This window comes from Andrographis paniculata, unplaced genomic scaffold, assembly GCF_009805555.1.
Source record: "Andrographis paniculata isolate CXL003 unplaced genomic scaffold, ASM980555v1 Contig87END, whole genome shotgun sequence".
Taxonomy (NCBI): Eukaryota; Viridiplantae; Streptophyta; class Magnoliopsida; order Lamiales; family Acanthaceae; genus Andrographis; species Andrographis paniculata.
In genome coordinates this window covers 1,701,825-1,726,359 of record NW_026137625.1, presented here as the reverse complement: position 1 = coordinate 1,726,359, position 24,535 = coordinate 1,701,825, and the positions used below count along the sequence as shown (strand labels likewise).

The 24,535-nt window shown below is 30.6% G+C and overlaps 2 protein-coding genes across 10 annotated transcripts; one reads left to right on the top strand and one right to left on the bottom strand.

Moving 5' to 3' along the window:
- The first annotated feature begins 5,931 nt into the window (after positions 1-5,931).
- Positions 5,932-7,998, top strand: LOC127242719 (UDP-glycosyltransferase 92A1). The gene has a single exon (XM_051262389.1). It carries the CDS (start codon positions 6,093-6,095, stop codon positions 7,593-7,595), a length of 1,503 nt encoding a protein of 500 aa, XP_051118346.1. The 5' UTR covers positions 5,932-6,092; the 3' UTR covers positions 7,596-7,998.
- Positions 7,999-13,983: 5,985 nt separating this feature from the next.
- LOC127242708 (signal peptide peptidase-like 2) lies at positions 13,984-22,074 on the bottom strand. 9 transcript variants are annotated; one of them, XR_007836854.1, is made up of 17 exons: positions 21,668-22,074; positions 21,113-21,271; positions 20,165-20,276; positions 19,920-20,036; positions 19,335-19,492; positions 18,901-19,077; positions 18,083-18,117; positions 17,827-17,983; positions 17,417-17,470; positions 17,251-17,343; positions 16,198-16,340; positions 15,813-15,883; positions 15,521-15,604; positions 15,321-15,426; positions 14,575-14,728; positions 14,443-14,491; positions 14,219-14,356 (listed from the first exon to the last, which is right to left on the bottom strand). XR_007836854.1 is itself a non-coding variant. In XM_051262368.1 (15 exons), the coding sequence occupies exons 1-14, from the start codon at positions 21,830-21,832 to the stop codon at positions 15,326-15,328; spliced, it is 1,626 nt and encodes a 541-aa protein (XP_051118325.1). In that variant the 5' UTR covers positions 21,833-22,074; the 3' UTR covers positions 13,984-14,150; positions 15,321-15,325. The 9 variants fall into 9 exon arrangements, 5 of the variants coding, with proteins under 5 accessions (XP_051118325.1, XP_051118323.1, XP_051118322.1 ...); XR_007836855.1 differs by having other exon boundaries at positions 14,443-14,484; XR_007836853.1 differs by having other exon boundaries at positions 14,219-14,484.
- Between the last annotated feature and the right edge of the window lie 2,461 nt (positions 22,075-24,535).

The following is a 24,535-nucleotide window of genomic DNA, read 5'->3' as shown; positions in this document are numbered from 1 at the left end:
ACAAAGTAAAAATTAATGTACTAAAATAAAAATAAAATTTCTATTCTAACATTCATTAGAATCACAACATTTGAAATTTGAATGTAATTTACAATTTTTTCTTAAAAAAAAATAAATCTCATAAAATAATATTCTAAACTAAATTAATTAGAAAACAAATATTGTATATAACAAAATACATTGTTTGGGGATTCGATTAGATTTACACTGTTCATCTAATTTTTTGCCCCCAAAAATATCAAATCAAACACCTATTTTTTATTTTTTATATTATACTGAAAATCAATTTTACATTCAAAACATCACATCAACACCTATTTATATCACGTCATACAACTATTCAAATTTTTAAAATTTTTACTATTCAAATCCCAACTCAAAATCCAAACTCCCAAACAAACACACCCATATTGTAATTTTCATTTGATTTTTTTTTTCTTGCATCATAGTATGAATAACATAATTGATTAGTAAAAAATAAAAATATATATAATAATAAAAATAAGATAATTCAATATAAAAAGAACACGATGGTTAATTTATGGATATCAAATTTAAATTTTTAAAAAATTAAACACAAAATCATTTATTATAAAAATTTCTCTATATATATATTGATGGAAAAATACAATTCCTTTGTAAAAAATATAAGGAATGATAAATCTTTATATGCGTAAATAAACTATGAAAGAGATATGATATTTTTCTATGTGAAAAATCTTTCACTCCATTGAAAGAATATGAAGAATGGTAACTAATTGTAAAAATAAAAATAAAAAATCATGGATCGACCAAACCAAAGTTGAAAATTCATTATAATCAAATTAAATATATAATTTTTTTCAAAATGCATATAAGCACACTCAATCTCCATTTAGTCAACCAACGAAAATCACTAATTAAAAAAAAAAATCAAGATTAAAAAAACAAATATGAAAAATCTGTCACATTCTGTAAATTTCTGATCGAATTATAGACATCCAATCAAAAATACAACTGTTGAATTGAAAACGTAACGAATTATGAATACTTCTTAAAAGTTTCGCCTTAATCCGACAGTTATCCAAGTGGTGATAGCTGTTTTCATTCGAACATGCGCAGTTTTGGACGAAAACTCCTTATAATTTTTGTTGTAAACGATTATGAATTGATTATTTGACTTAGTCTCTTGTGTATATATATATACATATAGATATACAAAATCCTAACTTTATCATGTTATTTTATCTCAATAAATCCTAATTTTTATTAGATTATTTTTTATTAATTTTATCCATATTCTTATCGTTTTATCTCAATAAATTCTAATTTTATTAGTTTATTTGTTATTAATTTTATCCATATTCTTATAGTTTTATCTCAATAAATTCTAATTTTATTAGATTATTTGTTATTAATTTTATACATATTTTGTTATTTATTATCCCAAATAATCTTAATTTTACTAGATTATTTATTATTTTAGCCAATTTTAATTAATTATTCAAATTAAATATTTAAAAAAAATAAAATAATTCCAAAAAATTATGGCGGTGGGAATTGAAGTGTCTTATTAATTTCTTGCAAAATTATATACATTTTAAATTCATTATTAATTTTGACAAAGTCAACATTTAACTATTAGTTTTCATTCAACACTTATTTATAACAAATATTACCAACTTTATTACGTTATCTCTTAATTTACTTTTATTTTTAACTAAATTTTCAAAATATCTCCAATTACCTATCAATTTTTCAATAAAATATTTATTTTTCTTAAACTCCATGCCGAATCCAAATTGACTATTTTTAATTGACGGTAAAATATATCACAAATCAAATGAATTATTTGTTCTAAAAATATATTAATAAATTAAATTTTAAAAAGAAAATTGATTACGGCGGACTGTCCAAAGTGAAGCGTGACAAATGAGCCAAATTCTTGTATCTAAACAAAGAAAGAGATTTTTGGATCTTGAAATCATTTTCAAACGCAATAAACAAATAGCCTCTCCGATCCAAAAGAAGTATCTTATTGAGAGTGGACACGAGAATTAAAAAATAATAATATTTAATTAAAAGTGGGTATAAAGTAGAATATAAATGACTAAAATGCCTTTACTTTTTGAAGGATTTTAAAGAATATGTTAGAGTAATAATTAGGAGTAGCATGTAAAAGTAAGAATAATTTTGTTATAAAATGGGGACAACCACTATTAAATAAGGAAACAAGACAATTGTTTTGGAACAAACGAAAATAGAAAAACAAGACAAATCTTTTGGGATGGAAAGAGTAATACAATTCTTTTATATGCATATATGGTTTTTTTTTTTTTTTTTAAGTCTTAAAACTATTTATAAATAATAATTTTTCAAAATATTATATCAAGTAATATAATATTTTTTAATATTTTATTTTTTATATTATTTTGAAATTTCTCCAAAATTCCTGTTTAAAGTGATTTTCCATCTCTTGACCTTCACTATACTCCTTCCATCCTGAAGATAAAGTTTTTGTTAAAGACACTATATTTTAAGTAGTATAAATTATTAATTTATTAATAATAAATGAAGATAATATTTTATTATTTTTTAGATGTGTAGTGTTGTTGGTATTTTAAATATTTTTACAATTATATTTAAAAAAAAGTATATGCAAAATGGATATAATTTTGTAGACAATAAAATTTTATATAATACAAATGAATAAAATAATATATTTATTTATTTATTATTATCATAAATTAGTATTATAAAAAATGAGGAGTTTTAAAAGTATATAAAAATATTTGTTAATCGAAGAGATATATAGAAATAAAGGGATTTTGAACGGGTCTATGTGTAAAATATTAAATATTTAATTAAATTGATCTACATTTGTTAAGTATATTTAAGATTGATACACTTACTAAAAATAAAAAAAAGATCATATTTTATGGGACGTAAAAAAAAAAAAAAAAAAAAAAAAAAAGGTGATATGTAATGGAGGGAGTATTAAATTATAATTACACCCGTGTTCTATTGTAATAACTATATTAATGATTTAATTCAATAAGTGTGTGTTTGTTCGAGGGTTTGGATTTTGGATTGAAATTTGAATGGTAAAAATTTTGAATTTGAATAGTTGTATGATGCGATATAAATAAGAATTGATGTGATGTTTTGAATGTAAAATTGATTTTTAGTATAATATAAAAAATGAAAAATAAATACTCCCTCCGTCCTATTGGAAGGGTGACATTTGCTTTTTACACGTAGATTTTTGAATATTAGTATTATATTGAATTGTAGTAAAAAAAAATAAAAATACCCCTATTAATATGGTGTAATATTATAAAAGTAATGACATTTGTGTAATATATTGTAAGTTGAAAGGACATTTATTATATTAGATATGTAGTAACCTTGTTTTGGGACTGACGAAAATAGAAAATGGTAACCTTTCAATAGGACCGAGGGAGTATTTGATTTGATATTTTTAGAGGAAAAATTTGATGGAAATAGTAGAAATCCCACAAAATCCCTCAATTAGGGTGTGTTTGTTTGGGGGTTTGGATTTTGAGTTGAGATTTGAATAGTAAAAATTTTGAATTTGAATAGTTGTATGATGCGATATAAATAGGGTTTGATGTGATGTTTTAAATGTAAAATTGATTTTTAGTATAATATAAAAAATGAAAAATAGGTGTTTGATTTGATGTTTTTAGAGGGAAAAAATTGGATGAACAGTGAAAATCCGCCAAAATCCTTCAAACAAACACACCTTAATTTATTCAACCAGAAGTGTATATATATATATATATATAATTATTGATCCAAATAAATTTGTAAGCGTGACAATATACACGTCTCGTCGAATAACCATAGCCACTCCTTACCTTTTATTTATTTATTTTTTAGTTTTTGAACTATAAATATCTTTTGGTCCGGGAAAATAAATGGATAAAAATAAAAAATAAAAAGATTTAATTTTTCTTATTAGTTTGAATCTAAGGAAATAACATTTAAAAAATAAATTATTTTTATTTCTTTTCTTCATAAAGGAAAATAAATATTGAGAAATGATGCAATGTGCTTATTAATTAATTTATTTTACTTTTTAGTACTCTCTCCGTCTCAAACACCGTGTAACATTTGTGTTTGGCACGAAAATTTAGGTGAAGAATATTAAGTATGGTAATTTGAGATATTTTGGATATTAAATGATGTGATTAGAAAGAGATATGATTATTTATTTTTTTTATTTGAGTGATGTGATGAGATAAGTAAAATGTATATTAATATATGTATAAAAATATTATTAATTATTTCTAAATTTGAAAATATTGCAGTGAACTTGGGATAAATAAAAAAGGAAATGTTACGTATGTTTGGGACGGATGGAGTACTATTTAATTTCTATGAGTTTTTCAAAAATTATTATTCTAATTTTATAAAACATTGATTCAATCTTATTAGGTATTTAACCTATTTTTGAAATAGGTGGATTATTCCTCACTCAAATATTTGTGTGTATTCTTCCACATTTTCCAAGAAAAAATAATTTTTTTTTTTCCAAAAAATATATATATATTAAATATTAATTATTTTTATATTTCTAGCATAATTTTATATGTTTTATATAAAAAATATTTATTTTAACAATTTCACTGAACATTTTTTTTTATTTTAATCATTATTTTTAATTGATCGATTCATCCAGATAATAGTATATATATATATTTCATATAATTTTTTGTTTTACTAAACAAATAAAGTAATTATCATTTCATATTGAATTTTTTTTTTTGCGATTTTAGATAATAGTATATATATATATATATTTCATATAATTTCTTGTTTTACTAAACAAATAAAGTAATTATCATTTCGTATTGAATTTTTTTTTTTGCGATTTTAGATAATAGTATATATATATATATTTCATATAATTTCTTGTTTTACTAAACAAATAAAGTAATTATCATTTCATATTGAATTTTTTGTGCGATTTTATTATTTATTTTCTATGCAATTTTATTATTTGTATCAAATATAACTTATAGTCCTTCATCCCAAATTAATTGGGATATGATTGTCTCATAAAATTTAAAAATTTTGACATTATATTAATAATATATACAGATTATTGATTAAATTTATTTTTTATCTATGTAAAAAAGCTTGTTTCAATTTAAACATAAAAATACTACCTCAAATTAATAAAGTTGATTTCTTTCATGACATAATCTTTAAATAAATAATGTTTAATTAGTTAATAATAGTGAATTATAATATTATTTGATTTTTTATATAATTAAAAATATTGATAATAAATAAATTATATATATGATTAAAAATTTAAATATGTATTTAAATATTTTAAAAATTATATCGCAATAAAATATATATATATATGCATATGCGTATCATTTGTAAAAAAATAAATTTTTTATAATAAAAATTTTATTTATTTATAATTAATATAAATCCATTTTATAAAAGACATAAAATTTTAAATATAAATTAAAATATTTATTTTTCAAGAGAAATAGAAATAAGTAGATTTTGTGTAAATTTTTCATATTATATGTTATTTAATTAATAAGTAAAAAAATAAAAGTGTCGGCTTGTTATATAAAAAAGGGAAATAAAAATTGAATTTAGTTGGAACAGAAAGAGCTATTAACATTTATATAATAATAATAAATTATATATATTTTTAAAAAATAAAAAATTATACATTATTTTTTCTAAAAAAAATTATATATAATTTTTTAAAATATTATAAAATTATATACTCCCTTCGTTCCCTTCGTTCCGCTACAAAGTTGTCATTTGGTTTTGCATATTAAAATTAATAATTTACTTTAAAAATATTATTTACTTATTAATATAATAATAATTAATATTCATGGAGTATCATTTTAAAAAAAATAAAATTACATAATACATTCGAAAAAATAACAAAAAACACATATAACACCACAAAATAGCACAAACAATTATTTGACATGAACATAAACAACAAAATGGGACTATAGGAGGCGAGGGGGGACAGATTACAGTAATAAAACCTCCCTCAACATTTTCATTTTGATGTGTTTTTGAAGAACTCTGAAAACATAAAAATGGCTGCCGGAGAAGGAGAAGACAAAAAATCACAGCAGCACATAGTGATGCTGCCGTTCCTAGCGCAGGGCCATCTCATCCCCTTCCTCACCCTCGCCGGTAACCTCCGCCGCCGCTTCGGCGCCGCCGTCACCGTCACCATCGCCACCACTCCTCTCAACGCCCGCTACCTCCGCGCCGCCGACCCCCAAAACCACATCCACATCCACGAGCTCCCCTTCGACAGCTCCGACCACGACCTCCCGCCGGCCGTCGAGAACACCGAAGCCCTCCCCCTCCGCCACGTCATCAAACTCTTCCACGCCTCCGCCGCCCTCGAAACCCCCTTCCGCTCCTTAATCCGCCGCATCTCCGTCGCTGATGGCCGCCCCCCGCTCTGCATCATCTCCGACGTCTTCACCGCCTGGGCCAACGACGTCGCCGCCGCCACCGGAACCGTCAACGTCGTCTTCTCCACCGGCGGCGCGTACGGCACCGCCGCCTACATCTCCCTCTGGCAAAACCTCCCCCACCGCACCTCCTCCTCCGACGACGGGAATTTCTCCCTCCCGGGATTCCCCGCCGCCCACCAATTCCACGTCAGCCATCTCCACCCCTACCTCCGCGCCGCCGACGGCGCCGACGACTGGTCGCGCTTCTTCCAGCCCCAGATCGGAAAAAGCCTCAAATCCTTCGGCTGGCTCTGCAACACGGCGGCGGAAATCGAATCTTTGGGATTCGAAATCCTAAAAAACTACGTCCAAAAATCCGTCTGGTGCGTCGGCCCTCTAATTATCCCTGCGAGAACCGCCGTCGCCGGAATCGATTCCCGCACCGGAAAAAAGTTCGGCGTCTCGCCGGAGGACTGTCTCCGGTGGCTGGACGGTCAGTCGGAAAAATCAGTTCTATACATTTCGTTCGGCTCCCAAAACACGATCGGACTTTCGCAAATGACGGAATTAGCCCTGGGATTAGAGGACAGCAGATTTCCATTCATATGGGTACTCCGGCCGCCGGCGGGGTTCGACGTCGACGGCGAGTTCCGGCGGGAGTGGCTGCCGGCGGGGTTCGAGGAACGGACGGCGAGGAAAAACCAGGGGCTATTAGTGCGGGGGTGGGCCCCGCAGGTGGAGATTTTGGGGCACCGGTCGACGGCGGCGTTTCTCAGCCACTGCGGGTGGAATTCGGCGGTGGAGAGTCTGAGCCAGGGGGTGGCGCTGATAGGGTGGCCGTTGGCGGCGGAGCAGGGGTATAATTGTAAATTACTGGCGGAGGAGATGGGTGTGTGCGTGGAGTTGGGCCGGGGGGCGGAGTGCGAGGTCGGCCGGGAGGAGGTGAGGAGAGTGGTGGAGACGGCGGCGGGAGGGGGGCGGAAGGCGGCGGAGATGAGGAGGAGGGCGGCGGAGGTCGGGAGGAAGATCAGGGCGGCGGTGGCGGAGGACGGCGGAGGAGGGTCGGCGTGGAAAGCTCTTGATGATTTTATTGCTGCTGTTGGAGGTAGGACCAATCTCATCGTACCTTAGGGATATGTCTCACTTTAAATTTAATTAATTATTTATTGTGCCGCCGTCCTTTTTTTTTTTTTGGTAAAAAGCAAAACAGATATATTAATGAATAAGCCAACATAGCAAAACTGAGTTAACATGTCCCACAAGGGGTCACGTGGTGGCGTGAAAATTGGACTCAGATTACCTGTTATATATGATTTGTGTAGTATGACTTGTCTTGTTGGACCTAATTTGCAGAGCATTAGGTTCTGTAATAGAAAAATATGGAATAGATCTTAAGTTTTATTATCAAAATCAAGTAAAACAAAAAATATTAGACTAGTTTGGTTAGACTCAGCCCCAACTAACTCAAAAAAAGCCAAAATCGACACACACATACACACTAGCGACAAACACAAAAAACACCGGCCCGAAAACCCACAATACAAGACAAAAATAGCCAAAATCGACACACACATACACACTAGCGACAAACACAAAAAACACCGGCCCAAAACCCACAATACAAGACAAAAATAACCCTCACAGAATGTAGCGAGGCATACAAAACAACACATCAAGGCTACCACGTTAAAAAGAGCCCCTTGCGGTTACAAATCAATAAAATAGGAAACAAAGGTGCCAAGGAAGCTCCACACAAAAGTAAGAGGAAGGCACCGCCGTGAAACAGCCGAAAGTCGCCGTAATATCGTGAGAGTGAGAGAGTGGGATTAGGCTAGGGAGAGAGGCGAGTGTTTAGAGAGAGGAAGAACATATCGAATGACAGCGCCCCTCACGCACTCTCTTGTATATATACTTAGGTCAACCATCAACGAACGGCCAGGATTCAAGCACCAAATCGGACAGCCAGCACTCAATCTCAGAAAGATGCGGAGCCCCGTGGGTCACGGGTCGAAGAAGGTGGGCCTGTAATGTGGGCTAGGGCCTGGATGTAATTTGGATTGCATAGTGTGTATATTGTGTATTATTGGGGTGGATCCGAAAGGACTATAGGACTGGGTCAACTCAACACTAGTATGATATTGTCCGCTTTGGGCTGAGCCCGCACGGATTTGTTTTTGGATATCCTCCAAAAAGCCTCATACTAGTGGAGTTCACTTGGGACTTATAAGGTGTGAAATTTTCTTCACAACTTCCGATGTGGGACTTGGGTTTGCACCCCAACAGGTTCAATCGAAATTTTACCCCGTACATATTTTTGAGTAAACATTAATGTCTCAGATTTAATTTTCAGCATCCAATACACTGCATAAAAAACACCAGCAACAACCATCACCCACTATAATATGATAACCATCTGTTCTTCTATATATGTTCTTCCTTTATAAATTTCATCTGAATTTTCCCAACCAACTTGTGACCATACACGTAATGAACAATCACAAATGAATATAACCAACTATGCCCAATAACAACCAACTCACCAAGTCTGAGTCTCCCTTGGCTCCTTTCAAGGCGTTCCTGAGTTTTTATGGGTTGAGCAAAAATAAAAAATGAGATCCTTATTTAATTATTGTATACATAAATAATAAAAAAATTAATTATTTTTAATTATTCTTTTGGGCTTATTTGCTTCTATTACAAATGCAAATATATTTTCTTTTTTTTTTATAAAATATCATATCAAAATATATATAACAAATAAATTTTAATACAAATATTTTAATGCTATACATATATTTAAAATATTGCTGGTAAAGGTCTTTCAGCCTAGCATTTTTCACTCAAATATCCTGCCAGAATTTCGTTTTGAGGCAATTTCCATTATAGCATGCAACTGCAAACCCGCAGGCAACTGATTTTCAAAATTCAGCCAAGTTTTCCCTATATTATACCATGTCGAACCTTTTATCCCCCAATTTGGGAATCAAGCAGGATCTAGCCTCCCCTCTGATCGACCCCGAGCTTTTCACCACTTGTTACAGTTGTTTATCTTCTTGGAACCTCCATTTCCATTTGTATAAGAGTGCAAGGTTTAACATAGATATTTTTCACTCCTAAACTACTCAATTTCTTATGGAGCTGAATTAAACCCCAACTTAACATTCTCAATTTTATTTTATCCTCACTATCCTCAGAATTTTTTTTTATTAATTCTTCTATGTTCTCTGCCACTCATGTCGACATCCGAAAAATTGATAGAAAATAATTCGGCAAGGCGTTACAGACAGCTTTAATCAATCATGTTCTATCTGTCTGCCAGAGAATTCTCCATTTCCACTGATTGAGTTTAGCTTGTATATAGGTCAGCAATGGATTTCCACAGACTCATCGTAAAATATCTCCCACCAATGGGAGTTCCCAAATACTGGCCCGGCCACTGCCCTATTCCACAACCCAGCATCCCCCTCCTCTACTCAACTCCTCATTGTTAACATTGATTCTATACACCTTGCTTTTTAACAGGTTAACCCGCAGACCCGTGCAAATCCGGAATATCCTCAAGATTCGCCTAAGCACCAGCATCTGATCCTAATCCGCTTCTACGAATAAAATTGAATCATCCGCATATTGTATATGGCATAATTGCCAACCCCAGTTCTCCCACTTTAATTCCCCTTAACACATCTTGATCAATGGCTCGGTTGATTAAAGAACTCAAAACTTCTGCCACTAGCAAAAATAGATAGGGGATCCCTTGACGTAAACCTCTTTTAATTCGAAAAAATTCTGTTGGGGATCCATTTATTAAGACTGCCACTGATACTGATTTTATACATTTAAGGATCCACGAGATCCATCTATCACCAAAGTTCATCAAAGTAAGGGAATTTTCCAATTTTGCTTGCCAAGATACGCTATCGTATGCTTTGGCAATGTTGAGTTTGATAACGAACACCTGACTCTTACCTTTTATGGCCCACTGCACTGCCTCCATTTGTCTGCCTTTAACGAAAGTCATTTGCTGAGAACCAATGATGTTTGACATGACTTCCTGCATTCTGAGGCTAAGTGTCTTTGCTACTGTCTTGTACAAGCTACATAACAGAGTGATTGGTCGGAAATCATCAAATGAAATTGGAGACGGCGATTTAGGGATAAGGGAAATAAATGTTGCCCTAAAGCCTTGTGGAATATGAAGATGATCCTCAAATTTGTTCACTGTATCCATCACTTCTACACTCAATTGCTCCCAAAAGACTAAGAAAAATTTCAAGTTAAAATCATTTGGGCCCAGAGCTTTCTCACATTGACAACTGAGAACAGCTCCATACTTCCTCTATATTCATTGAACGATTTAACCATGCTTTCGAACTCTCTGAAATACTACTGAGCTTTGATACTGACAATGTGGGCCAGCTTCCTATCACTTCCTCAAAATGGCGCTTGAAATAATCCACAAAATGACCATCGTTATTTGATTTTCTCTTCTTCACACCTTTTTTGCACATTATTTTTATTTTTCTTCGTCTCACTTTATTTATTTATTTTTAAAAAAAATATTATTATATACTTTAATTATATTTTAAAATTTATAAGTTATAATTTTATTAGTCTTAATTATACTATTTAATTATTTTAATTTTAATTTATAAGTAATTTTATTATATAATAATTATTTTTATTAATATATTTTTTAAATTATTAATTATATTTTACCTAAATTGTCATATATATATATATAGTAAAACAAACACAAATAATTGGACGGAGGGAGTACATTAATGGTTTTTATTTTTAGTTGAAATTTAAATAAAAAAATATTTTAATTGAAGTAATTTTATAATATGGTATAAATATTCCTATATTTTTTAATTTTTTTCTGTAAATAGTAAAAAATTAAAAGAAAAATATGATAAAAGAATATAATTATTCGGCACAGCCATGTGTAAATAAGGGCGAGTGATCAGGTGTGCTGAAAAAATTTCTTCAGCACCTCGTTGAATAGTTATTAATAAATTATACTTTTTCTGTTTTAATAAAATAATTTTATTTATAATTTTTTTTTTCTGTGTTTTAAAATAATATTCTTATTTTTATAAATATTTATATCATTATAAAGTTATTCATACGTTTTCATTATTATTACACAAATGTCACTATCTTTTACACTAATACACTCGTAAGGACAAAAATAAAAATATTGTACTCATATTTTTTTTACCAAATATAAATATAATATCAATATTTTTTAAATCTTAGGCTCCACCGAAATAATTATATCAATTATACTGTTTAATTATATTAATTAAGAATAATTAACTTTGTCTATTCAAACACCCTAAATTGAAATATATTAGCATCAAATCAAATCTGGTAAATAAGATAAGTACTTGCTATATTTTGATTTTTAAATTTCGTTAGTTAGTATTATTATATAATAATACTCTCAGTCCACACAATAATTATATATTTACTTTTTGCATTAAGTTAAAAAATAATAGTATTTTAATTATACTGATTAGGTAAAAGTAGTGTAATAATATTTTTACTCTTATTTTTTGGTATAAAAGTAACGATGTGATGTAAAATAAGGGTATATGTGAAAAAAAAAATAAAAATGAAGTATTTAATGAAATACTTACTTTGTAATTGGACATCTAAAATAAAAATATGTATATTTTGTAGCCGGACGGAAGGAGTATTAAATTTCAAATACTAATTTTAATAAGTTGGGTCGGGCCAAACATAGCTCGATGATCATGGGCTTGGGCACAACCTGCTTTAATGGTGTGTTCAAAAAATTTTGAATATATTTTTGGAGGCTTAAACACAATTTTTTTTGGTTGATTCGGATCGAATTTTTGAATCGGATCTATATTTGTCAGTGTTTGTATGTACAAATGCTTCTTGTGCTGAATTTAATTATAGATGATACTCTTTTACTATAATATACTCTCTTCCCTCCGTTTTGAAAGGGATCTTTTGGAATTTTATAATAAATTAAAAAATAATAGTATAAATATGCAAGAAGTTTAATATTTTTGTCATTTTATTTTAATAAAAAATAATTATATATGTAATGATATGCTTATAATTTAAATAAAAATTAAAAGAGTATTTTGATATTAGTGTATAATTATTTTTACTAAAAAATAAAATGAATACTTTTGAGTTAGACGGATGAAAAATTGTAAAAATAGTACTTTGAATTGAGTTTATTTTCGTATGTTCCACTTCAAAATATCTATTTCTTATTTTTTTAAAAAAATAATCATATACTAACACTAAAATAATTTTAACTTTATTTAAATTACAAACATACTGACTAATAAAATATTATTTCTTAATTTATTACAAAACCCCAAATTCCTTTTTGATTTGGGACGAACGGAGTTGAATTCAACACAAATAATGTATTTATGTGGTACAGTCATCTACTTTTATTTTTTTTTGATGACCTGGCAATCCGCGTCCGCTACCCGAAAGTACGCACCGGGTAAACCTCCGACAGAATTTAATACTCTGCAAACCAGGCCCGACAAGAAAGTCACACTAGACGAACCATGTGTGGCAGATGACCTGAGGCGTCGGGGTTTGAACCCATAACCGATTACAAATCCAATCCCTACAGTCATGTACTTTTATTTGATACAACACATGTTAAAAACAAATTTATGTTATTTTTATACTTCAAATATGCTAAGAAAATCATACCACAAGTTTGTGTTATTTATATGCTGCTAAATGGAGAAATCACCATAGTACTTATATTTCTTATTCAACACAGTAAATTACGTATAAATATTATACTCACTTTATTTAATACGATATTAAAAGAAAAATAATTATTTTATTAAAAACATAAAAAATAATAAAATAAATTGAAGATATTTTTAAAAATTTAATTAATAATTAAAGAGAATGACAGAAAAAAATAAAATAATAATAATAAAATTAGTAATATTCGTTATAAATAAATATTATTTTTTTTATTTTGCAGAATATAATAATATGACAAATTTAACGAACAGTTAGAAAAAAATAAAACGAATAAATTTCACGAACATTGAAAATAGTGCATTATAATAATTCATATCATATATGTTGTCATTATTATTTTAACATCAATGTTGTATGTCTAGTAATATTTCTATTTAAAATTAAATATTTGTTACCATGCTAAGTATAATTAATCTTCATCCGTTCCATTGAAAGATTATCATTTTCTATTTTCGTCCATTTTTTAATTTAGTAATTGTACTACCTACCTAAGATAATAAATACCCTTTCAACTTACATTATATTACACAAATATCATTACTTTTATATTACACAATACTAATAGGAGTATTTTCGTCTTTTTCACTACAACTCATTATAATACTTATATTAAAAAATCTACTTAAAGTAAACGGCAATCTTGTACCGGAACGGAGAGAGTATATAAAATATTAATTAATAATATAAAGCATATTTTTATATAATTAAATATAATATAATACATATAAGTAGTTTATACATAGCATGCTAACATAAAAAGTATATTAACACAACATGTGTATAAAATTGATTTCTTATTCCCTTATAATTGATATGATCTAAACACATGCTCCGTTGGATAAAATGTTTAAACTTCTGGCTGTTCTCTCTTCCTCTTTTTCTTAGTTTTTAACTATGTAATATTCCCTGTACATAAAATATTACATTCAACAATTTTCAAATAAAAATAAAACCATAAAACCCTTCCAAGAATATGATATAAATGGACTCATTAGCTAGATCTAATCTGTCATTGGAATTCCCTTATCCGTGTTCTTATTATTTTTCACCAACTTGGCAAGAATTCCAAATACAACCCTTACATAAAAAGTGCCTAACTTTCAGACAACAACCTGCTCGGAAAATGACATCCACCATGGATCAATATCATGTGATAATGTTAAAAAAAATTTATAACGTGGGAACCCGCAGCCGTTACCCGAAAGTGCGTACTGGATAAACTCCGACCGAACCTAATACCCTGCAAACTAAGCCCGACAGACAAGTCACACTAGGCAAATCATGTATAGTAATGTTAATAATTGATTCCACAACCAACACCTCAGCTCACCTGCCACATATAGTGTGACTTGCCTGTCGGGCCTAGTTTGTAAGTTATTAGGTTCGACCGGAGGTTTACCCAGTGCGTACTTTTGGGTAGCAGCTGCAGATTCCCACGTCGTAAAAAAAATAAAATTGATTCCACAACTCCTGTCCATTCCTTCCTAAAATGACAATCAAAGTTGATGCAGTTGCAAGAAGATATATTCTAAATCGTAATATTCGTGTTTGATTTTGACTTCAAATCATAACCAACACTATTCTTCCAGAAAAGTATAATATCTTCTCTCACTGATCACAACATCAAAATATTATTTAAACAAAAAAACTCAAATTCGAACTCAAACCAAAACCAAACAAACACGAGGTCATGGATAAATCAAATTAGATAAGAAAAGTTCCCCGGAAACAACTTTTCTTATAATTTGAAACCTTCCAAAGAATATACTAAAAATTATACAACATTTCCTTATCCTTTCAAATCCATAAATCAAACTGCGGATAAGAAAGGGAAAAGCAAAAACCAGAATGACATCAAGTGTATCAGAGTTAGCCATTGGATATAATAATAATGTAACTATCATTTAACAGAGACTGAAGCTTTTGATCACGACGATATTCACTAGCACAAAATGAGCCAAAACTTGACAGGTATACTTTAGATCAGTTGGCCCATCGATTTTTTTAATTTAAGGGAAAAGTTTACCTGCATCAAACTTCATCGATTTTTTTTTTATATTTAAGGGAAAAGTTTACCTGCATCAAACTTCTCCTGAGGGAGGAACGGTTGCTCCTGAATCAGGGCCATAAGTCCAAAGCCGTTTCAATTCACGTCTTATCATACCCAACACTATGAAAGTTCCTGCGATTGGAGTGGAGAACCACAAGTCAAGGAAGAGAAAAAATAAAATGAAATAGATATGAGACAATGGGTGGCAGTAAATAAATATCGATACCCAGTGTGCACGGGACCAGGTACAGAAGGGCGGGTTGACCCTGTCCATTCATCAAATACAGCCCTAGGTAAGTAAACAACAGTCCTGCAGTGAAAGATATTCCATGTCCATAAGTTGAGTCATTCTCAGCCAAAATCGACAGATTATTGACTAAGAAACTCAATTGAATTCAAGTATACGGATGCATAATTGTGTAGAAAATTGCTGCCATTCCGATATCATTGGAGGTAATAAACAGCAAATGGGTAATCAACCTAAAGGGAATACACAAATTTACAGAATGTTCACTAACCAACTCCATAGCCGATTGTCAACCAGAGAAAATATCCATTCAGTATTCCCCTCTTATTGTCTTTGTCATATCTGAGAGGCAAGAGTGGATAAATCCGTAGTCAAGGAGTTGAAAATAGAAATATAGTGGAAAGAAAATAATTTCCAGATTTGCGATTGCAATATGTTTAATTATACTACTGCTCTTCTGACTTTTATTATAATAATATCATTAAAAATAAAAAAATTAATTCTATTCGTAGTATGGACTGCAAAAATATGTCAATGAAGATTTCCACAACAAACTAATGAAACTAGAGACTTAAGGGATGGATAGATATTCAAAATAAAGGCATTATTATTGTCATACGATGCCATCATAAAATATAAGGGGCAGATAAAAATACCTAAAAGCAAAAGAAACTAGCAAACCGGGGAAAAGAATGTCTCCAAAGCCAATCATGTTATAGCCGTAATAAGGGTCAGAAAATCGAGGAACTCGCAGAAGCATGGGAATTAACTCTCCGCCACTTCTATCACCTTCAGCAACCTAGATGACATGGGAAACACTCAGGTAGATACGATTAATAAGACAACTCATTGTGAGTGAAACCTTAATCATGTCCCCTAGTGTCAATTATTAATATATCATGTCACTTTCTCACAATTAAAAAAGATTCACTAGGTGCAAGCAGTCCATGTAGAGGAAACAAATGATCCAACACAATTTTGAAGAGATTTGAAGGGAAAAAGATTTTACCAATAACCAATGCCACATAATTCTACCAGTGTGTTAAAAGATGTAAAAATCTATGCCAATGTGCTAAAATAAGTTAAGTCCTAATTTGTTTTCCAATCATCTGTTTGATCTCATAGGCGATTTCATTCACATGGGTGGAAACCTAAGCCAGGTTTCAATTTGAATCCCAGCTTAAAATTCGTTCAGCTTATAATAGCGTCTCAATTCATTAGGGGTTCTAACAAAACAATGGCATCTAAAAGCACAAAATGAGCCAGGAGGTGGTATTTATCACCCAAAGAATGTAAACGGATAAAACAGAAGAACAAATGATGAACATAAACTGACAAAATGGTAACACATTATCAGACAGAAATTAATAAAAGTTGTGTTTGTTTGAAGGATCTTGAAAGATTTTGACTATTCACACAAAATTTCCCTCCGAAAAATATCAAATCAAACATCTATTTTTCAATTTATATATTATACTAAAAATCAAATTTACATTCAAAACATCATATCAATACTTTTTATATCAATCATACAAATCCAATTCAACTTTTTTACTATTCAAATCCAAACCCAAAATACAAACCTCCAAAAAAACATACCCAAAGCTAGTTGCACAAGTTAATCAGGAATAGCGTATAACAGAATCACGTTATCCACATAAGAATATTACATGGAAGTGAACAAGAGCAATGAAAACATAAGAACATACCGCAATCATAACACTGTCGTGGAATATAAATGGAGATAGGAATACCCAAAAGATATCGTACAGGAATGCGCAACACAGAAGGACTGTGGCAACCTAAAATACAGCAAACGTAACCGCTGAAAAAGAGATCTCCAAAATGAAGTCCTTGCATAACACAACCACATACCTTTATATTTGGTAATTGAACCAATTGCAAGACAGTTATCATCAAACAAATGCCCTGACATGCACAGATTATCATCAATGGGTGGACAGAATTTTAACAAGATGGGTAGCTGTTGCACAGCTCAAAATTTGACAGAAATATCAGAGGCTACCAAATGATACAGAAATCAGATTTCGTAACTGCAGACAGAGCTCTCAAATTGTTCATAATAAATTTACAAAATAAAATAAGGTAAATCAGCCTCAACAACCAGACTTAACACCCTGGCCCGTGGGAAGAATCATCAGCTCATGATTTTTTATTAATAAATGTTTGATAGAGCAACCAGTTTATGGTGGAATTGTTTTCATATCAGACGCCAAATTTTGAAAAAGAAAAGAAAGAGGCATTTGGGCTTGTTGATATCTTACAAGAATGTCTTGTCCAATCCAAGAGTAAGATGACTTCCGAGTAGCAGCCCAGGAGATGGCAAAACCCACACAGAAAATCAACACAACAAAAGAGAGAATGGAAACTTCTCCTAGAAGTGGCAGATTCACTGTCTTCTGCCCACAGCTTCTCCATTTTCTAATATAATAAGATACGCATCAGATTGCAATGAAAACAATATATCTTGACAATGAAAAAAATGTGGTAGATCTTTCAGCAAGGACACAGAAATTATACCTTGTGATTAGTGAAACTATGCAACTATGCATTCCCTGGTAACATAAAGAATCAATGAGCAGGGGGCATTAGCACAGGAGTTAAGTAATTGGTTCATACAGAATGGTATGCTTAGATTTTGAGGCATCAATAGTTGTAATATAACCATGCAGACTAGGATCAATAAAAATATGAATCAATAAACAGTGACCTCATCAAACGTAAGTAGGAGAACAGATCCATACACATACAAGGATATCATACAATTCACAAGGATATAGTTACTAAACAAGCAATCTTAGCATCAAACAACAGCAGGTCCATTTTAAGATTCTTAGTGAGGAAAACGGAAAAAAAAAAAAAAAAAAAAAAAAAGAACTCAGGCAATAAAATGCTATTGTTTTATGTTTCAGTGATATTCACTTGCTTATTCTTCATTAGAACATGGAGCGAAAAGGAAAAATAAAAATAAAAAGCCATAACATAAAGATCTGCTAAAATAGATTTTTAAAATTCTAGCAGGTAAAAGAACATTTTCTTCATTGTCAACTGCTAAGAATAACATTTAGCAATCTGTATTAAAAAATAAATAAATAAATAAATAACAGCCAAATGTCAAAGATTGAGAACTTTAATGGCCTGTCAAAACTTATTTCTAAGTTATTGGAAATGGCAGGTTTTCAATCCTTGAGAAATAATGTTACACAGATTACATGCATTCAATGACAGGCCAATCAAAAACTTTATTCCAAACAGTTCAGATTATGTTTTTCTATGAATGCTTCACTTGAATTTTTTGAGAATGAAAAAAAAAACGTATCAGCTCAATGACTATTTACCTCAACGCCTCCAATGCAGAAAAGTACAATTAGCACCCACACAAACCACGAAGAGATAAAGAAGTATAGTAATAGCAGAAAAGCTGAGGCCACTACGACAAAAACAATTGCACTTTTTGCACTGATATGGAGGATTTCCTTCTCATCCTCATCACTGGCTGCCACAGCATCAGGTTCCTAAAATAATATATGAAGAAAAATATCAGTGCAGCTATCAAAATTTTCCAAAGCAAAAGATATATCCATCTTCAATGTTCGCAGAGCAGTAACTTTAAGAAACCATAATAAACAACAACCAATGTATTTCAATGGTACATATACATTTTTCTTTTTAATCAATGCTAAAATATGAGCAACAAGCAGACAACTACATAATGAACTTATATAGTAAGCATAAAATTAGACAAAGATGAAATTCGATTAATCAAAGGAACCTTTGGTGACAATATATTATAGCGCTCATCACTTCGCTCTGATCCAGTGATTTCAGACCAAAGTGAAGCACAAACTATTGTTCCCACAGCCATCAGCCATAACAATATCACTGAGTAATCTAAAATTGGTCTGTTAGGAGAGTATAACAAAAGTTCCACTGCATCAGAAAAGATTGAAGTCAGCATTATAGCTTTTATCAAATCATATATTTGAATAAGGTACAAATACACATACGTCATTGAATTAATTCGAGATGCCAATAGTTTGGTAAAACATATCAGATCAGTAACAACTTCAGGCATTAAATGCAAAATGTTGATTTGATAATGTGAGTATTTTTTACAGGCATATCCACATGTAACTGTGCCATCAAGACACAAGACACCTATTACTTACTATAGTAAGTCCTGAATTAGAAATTAATAAAAATTTGCACAAGGAATTTGCAGTGCAAGCAATTTAAGTCAATTTGATCGACTTATCCTCCACATTATGAAAAGTAACATTAGATTAATTACAACTCAAATATCAATGCGCACAGTTATTTATAGCTATTTTGACCATATTAGATTAAGAAAACTCACCTTTTGCCCCTGCATCCATGGCTTTCTTTAGTTCTTCTCCTCCTGACTTAGAAATCATAACAACAGGTATTGTAATGTTCAGATCAGTATCATTATCGCAACCCATCTGCACAAGACCTAAGCAAATTCAACAAACTATGCATCATATTTAAAGGCCAAAGCACATATAGATAACAAGGACGGATATAACATAGCCATAACCAACTTTATGAAACAGTATGAATGAGGGTGTCAAGCTAAGCTACCTTCATCGTCATTTATCACTACCAAACCTACTGCTCCTGCAGCTTGCGCAACTTTAGCCTTAGTTGTAAAAACACAATCACCACGTGTTGCCAATAGAATGGAGCTCGGTAGCTACAAGAACATAGACAGCACATTCTTCATTGAGCTTGATAACCCAATTGTTAATTGTGATGATTGAAAGAATTTGTGCAGGCTTTCTGAGACATTAAGCTTGCCACCCTTAGCATACAACAATAGATGATGAATGCAATAAAAAAAAAATCAAAGTTCTCATCACTAGAACTGCAGGGAATGCTGAATGCAAGAAAAACCTTTATATAATTTCAACGGTCTGCCATTTAATGGTACGTGAATCAAGACAAATTTATAGGTGTTAATTCAAAACTTTATAGTCTTTGTCCTTCAACAATAACATTATACCTAGCCAGGCAGCCAAAATGACTCAGAACTTAAATTCTTGGAGCAGCTTCATCTAAAAACCATTAGCTGCTGCTCTATATCATTTTTGAGTTCTTTCAATTCATTCAGAAGGCATTCATCTTTTAACAGTTCAAACCTAACCATCTACTTCCTAGTTATCACTGCCAGAGGTAAGAGTAATACAACACAAATATTAGGCTTAAATCATGGCAAGACAATAGCTTCCTTAACAAAGAACTAGAAGTGTACAATAGGGCTTTCATACTTCATTTTAGAATTAGAACTGTTTTTCCATGATAAATCATTGAGTTACCTATCTCACATTAAACCCCAACCAAGTACCATACAAGTAAATGCTAGCAATATAACCAGATCATCAAGACCCATACATCACATGAAAGAGAATGAAATCATAAATAGGCTAGGGTTTGTTACAAAAGCATGGGCCGAACTCATAGGAAAAGCCTGCCTATTCCAAGACTCGTACAGTATTTAATATGCAATTACACAAGAACGGTGAAAAGTACCGTGGAAGACAACTGCGAACAGCAGTTTAAGGGCTTTGAAAAAGTGGCTGGATAGCTGTGGCCTTGTTTAGCTTGTTCAGGTAATACGGCACCAAAATCAGCTGTCGCCCCACCAATTGGCTCCTTCTCAACACCATTCACCCACCTCTTGATCTTGACCTGGCAATGTGCAAAACAAGAAAGAATCGAAATCAGGACACAGTAAAAAGAAGTATTTCCCTGAAGCTCCGAATATACTTAAAATTTATTAGATAGAAAAGTTTGGAACAAGCACACTCTTTACAAACAGAACGATTAGAGTAATATAAGACACACGATCTAGCACGCTATATACTAAACATAATTGCAAATAAAAGTAAGTTAAGTCTCTCAAATCTCAGTTATTACTAATCTCCAAGGCAATAATAGATCCAGATTTCAGTCAAGCGCATAAAACAACGCAAGATAATGGAAACAGAACCATCATAGTCAACATCAATTACGTCAAGAAAGCTGTAAGCTAAGCGAAGCAAACACAAAGAAACATCCTAATTCACCGACAAAAGCATAAATTACCAATCGAAAGTCGTTCCTGCAAGCGGGGGAATCAGCAGTGGGTGCGGCGTGTAAAATGTCATCCCCAACGGCAATTGATGGGTGGGAGAAGAACAAGAAGAGAATGCTAGCCTGGAGTACGACTAGTAAAGCCAAAGACAACCCGTACCGAGAAGCACCGGCCATTCTTAAATTAGGGTTTTACAATCGAAAATTGGATGGCGATCCTCTTGAAATACTGCTCTAGATCACACCCGGCGTATGGGCACCGAGCAAGTGAAGGGATCAGAGAAACGAAATCAGTAATTTAGCCGAGAGATCTGCATGGAGGATAATGATTATGTGTTTTGCTTAGGAAGATGAAACATAGAGAGGTATTCCATACGATGAACTGATTAAATTACAGTTCTGTGACATCTGACTTCACCGATGCCGGCAGTAAACTGCTATGCTATTTCCTGAAGATAAAATAAAAAATAAAAATAAAATAAAATGTGTAATGACGAAAATACCCTCTATGTTGACTGTGATGTATATTATTTTTTTTTTCGTCATTTAAATTTCTTTTTTATTTTTTTATTATTATTATTTAAATTTATTCTATTTTATTTTAGTTAAAAACTATGTTCAGTCAAATAAGTATACATTTTTAGGGAGAGAGTATTATTTTTCACAAGGCTTTTGGACGTGTTTGTTTTGTTAAATAATTTAAAAGAATATTTTGTTTGGGAAAAAATCAATCCTGATTTCAATATAACTAAAATTTATCAATTTTTATTTCAATATAAAAAATTCATCAATTTTAGTATCGTTAGGAATAATTTCAATTAATTTTAGTCCTATTATATTTTAATCAATTTTGGTCCCATCATTAATAAATTAACAGAAATTGCTGACGTTGACGTAACAGAGCTGACGTGGCAGCTGACATAGAAACTACACAACCATATACAAATATATACGGTCATGTTGTCACACGATCATATATATATTTCAGTATATAATTATACATAAACATACTGTTACACGGCCATATTGTCACACTGTCATGTATAATTTGTACACAGCCGTGTACATTTCTGTTTTGATTTAAAATTTTATTTTATTGTTATATATTTTTAATTTAAAATAGTTGATATAGTGAAAATAAAAAGAAAATAATAGTAATCCTAATATAATTAAAATATATCAATTTTAATTAAATATAAAAATTTATGAGATATATTCTTTTGAAATGTTTTGTCCAAAATTCTATTATTCATAAAAAAATTTGTATATTATAATAGTATTAAAAATTAATTTATTATTTTATTACAATGATATATGTCTATGTTGAAGTTATTTGAAATTATATTGAAATGTAATTTTTTTTAATATTATAATATACAAAAATATAAAATAGTTGTGTAATTGAATATTTTTAAGATAATTTTTTTTTTGGTAAATAGTAGAATTTTAGATAAAAATTTTCCAAAAAAACATACTCTATAAATATTTATATTTGAACTAAAATTGATACATCTTAATTATATTATGATTATTATTGATTTTAATCCATTTTAACTATATCAACTATTCTAAATTCAAAATATTTTTTTTAAGAAAAATAACAAAACATAAATGTACATGGCAGTATAAAATTATACAGGGTCGTGCAAGAACGTGACCATGTATTATGCACTGAAAATATTAAAATTGTAATAGCGTGTTTGGTTCATGTGGAAACTGAGGAAGGCGAGGGGAAGAAAATAATATTGTATAAATAAAAATTTTTAATAAAATTTTAATTAATAAAACATCAATTTTGATATAAGAATGACATAGTTTGTTTTAAAATAAGTATATAAATATACTCATATCATGTAAATAATATATAAATAAAATTATATGTAAGAGATTTGAATAATTTATTAGCAAAATAGTCATTCTAACATATATATTATTTATTTAAAATAAATTATAAGATAAATATCTTAAGAGTTTAATTAAATTAAAATTAATTTAATTTATATAAAATTTTATGTTATAATTTAAATACATTATAAATTTTAAAAATATTATAAATAATTATTAATTATAAAATACGTATAATATAATTTATTTATAATTAAATTTAGATAAAGTAATACTACATCTGCTTAAGGGTCTAATTTATTTTTTTTACGTTGATCTTTAAATATTAATTATTATATGAAAACATAATACAAATCAAGGGAAAATGACAAAAATAATTTTTTTTTTTAATGTTAAATACAATAACGCAAAAAATAAATGAGACTTTAGAGCCGGACGGAAAGAGAATATAATATTAATGATATACTAGTAATTTTATAAATTAAAAACATAAACATTTTTCTCTCACCTCGGAGTTCCTCCAATTTTGAGGGGAAATAAGATAAGCTCATTTTATATTCCCTCTCGTTCATTTTCCTTCTCCTTTAAAAAATTTGAACCGAACGAGGTAATTGTAATTTTTCTCATTCTCTCTCCTTCTTTCCCCTCCAAATTTCTCAAACCGACAAGGGTCTGTTTGGTTCAAATGGGGGGAGGGATTTTAATAGAAGGGAGAGGAGGCGAAGGTAGGGGAAAGAATATTAAAATTGTAATAGCGTGTTTTGTTCATATAGAAGAAAAGGGAAGGGAGACGAGACGAGACGAGGCGATGGAAAATAGTATTTTTGTATTTGGTTAAGCAAGGGAGATAAAGAAAAAATATAATAATTTTACTGTTTTACCTTGTGTTATATAAATAAAGAAAAAAAAAACTATTTAATAAAATTCGATTAATTTATTCATAAAATGTGGTACAAAATTTATTTGTCTAGTATAATAAAAACAATAGATTATTACATCTTGGAAGAATCAAATACTTAATACATTAGTTATTTA